This window comes from Aplysia californica, unplaced genomic scaffold (assembly GCF_000002075.1).
Source record: "Aplysia californica isolate F4 #8 unplaced genomic scaffold, AplCal3.0 scaffold00015, whole genome shotgun sequence".
NCBI lineage: Eukaryota > Metazoa > Mollusca > Gastropoda > Aplysiida > Aplysiidae > Aplysia > Aplysia californica.
The window spans coordinates 745,464-747,318 of NW_004797285.1; the positions used below are offsets into that span (position 1 = coordinate 745,464).

The window sequence follows — 1,855 nt, forward strand, 5'->3', positions numbered from 1 at the left end:
TATATATAATATGTACATATATACATTTATACATAATCTGAGAAAAGTCTATAAACGTGCGAAAACCAAAACCACTTAAAACTCACTTGAGATTTTAAATAAGACAGGTAGAACCAACAAGAGGAAAAGAACAAACTAAAAAAATACCAAGGAACATAATTCGGTTTCAAACTTGATAAAGGTCAACTTCTGTTACCGTAATCTTCTTACTTCCTAATAAGAGTGGCTATCAGAACGGTGCTTTCATTGTAGGCGAATTTATAGGCCGGGCAAATTCTCTTGCCAGCAAATCCAAACGGAGAAAATGCATACGTCCGTTGACTCTTGCTATGTTCGGCACTAAATCGTCCTGGGTCAAACCTGAAAATAAGGCATGAGGAGACAATGTAAACCTTATACCAGATAACAAAAAATATTAATTTTATAAAGTACAGATAGTGTGTCTTCTTTTTACAAGTAACGTTCCATGAAACTAGGTTACAAAAATTATGTAAAAAAAATTAAAGTACAGATAATTTGTCTTCTTTTTACAAGTTCCACAGAAAATCGCTTTGTAACGCAACAATGCGGAACACATGCCTTTATTCTCAGCACCCCTCTCGCCTTCAGTCTTATCGTCCTAAAGATAAGCTGATAATTTTAGGCAAAACCACGAGCTTCACTTATCTTTTTTTGTAAACAGGTATAATACTTATTAAATCGTATACAGCTTAATTATATAAGTTTGGAGTAGATGTCAGCATCTTGAAAGAAATAGCTGAGGATAGGAAAACATGGAGAAAAATGATAAAGTAACGAACTGTTGTGCTAGAGAGCAGCCTCAGAAACAACCAGGCTGAAAGCGCCAACGACGAAAGGAAAACAGCGGAAATTACGGAGCTTCGATCCACCTCACTGACACGAAAGCACTGCGAGAGAATCTGCGCTTCAAATAATATTATATGAAGAATAAGCCATAAAGGAAGCTGCATGAAGACAACATTGATACCATCTTCAGCTAACTCAACCGTCTGCATAGCCAAAAAGAGACATACCGTTTAAAAAAACGCTTTGTACACTTTGAATACAACAGACTAACAGTATCTTAAAAATAAAATTTTATGTACACACATTAATTGTTAATAATCGTATTAAAATAAATGTTTATCGCACCTTGGCCAAAAAGTGCAGTGTGTCGATAGAGCTTCCTTGGTTTTCTTATTTTGGGCTAGAAAAAAATATTGATGTACAGAATGTGCGACATGGGAACAGCAATAAGACGGGAGAATAATGCATAAATATTATGTTATTTCTGATGTCGATCGAGTACTAGTAGGTTCTCAGCTTTTGAATCTGTGCTTAATGTTACTTCAGCAATGCGTCGCTTCTCGATGTGACGAGCTCCGATAGTATTGGAAGAATTACATACGCAAGAAAAGTCAAAACTTAGACCTACTTTTGTGGAAGAGGCCACAGCTTTTCATCCTGCAAGACGACGCCAAACGCGTGAATCACTGGAGTCTGAAGTACACAAACATGGGCAAGCAGTTTAACTTTTATTCAAAGTTCTACCTTAAGCTGCTCATGGAGGCAATGTCACATAAATCTTATATGCCCCATGATGTAGATCACCATCTCATCACCATATCTAGTGTGATTACAGTAGCTTGGCACAAGGACAGACTCTCAGCAGTATACGTTTATATTGCAACCAAAAAGGGTTTCGCTTTTCTCACGGTCACAACAATCAGACAGAGCAGTCATTTTTCAGTCACAATACATGGATAAAAAAAACAACAACACACACACACACACATACACACATACACACACACACACATACACACACACATACACACACACACACACACACACA

At 37.0% G+C, this 1,855-nt stretch overlaps 1 protein-coding gene across 1 annotated transcript in view; it reads right to left on the reverse strand.

Moving 5' to 3' along the window:
- The window catches only part of LOC118478059 (cytochrome P450 20A1-like), an 8,058-nt gene that overhangs the window by 2,636 nt on the left and 3,567 nt on the right, over positions 1-1,855 (reverse strand). Inside the window, exons 4-5 of the mRNA XM_035970995.1 lie at positions 1,436-1,500; positions 211-360 (exon numbers count right to left, since the gene is read on the reverse strand). Of these exons, the coding sequence (XP_035826888.1) occupies positions 211-360; positions 1,436-1,500 (215 nt within the window). The remainder of the gene's footprint in view (positions 1-210; positions 361-1,435; positions 1,501-1,855) is intronic.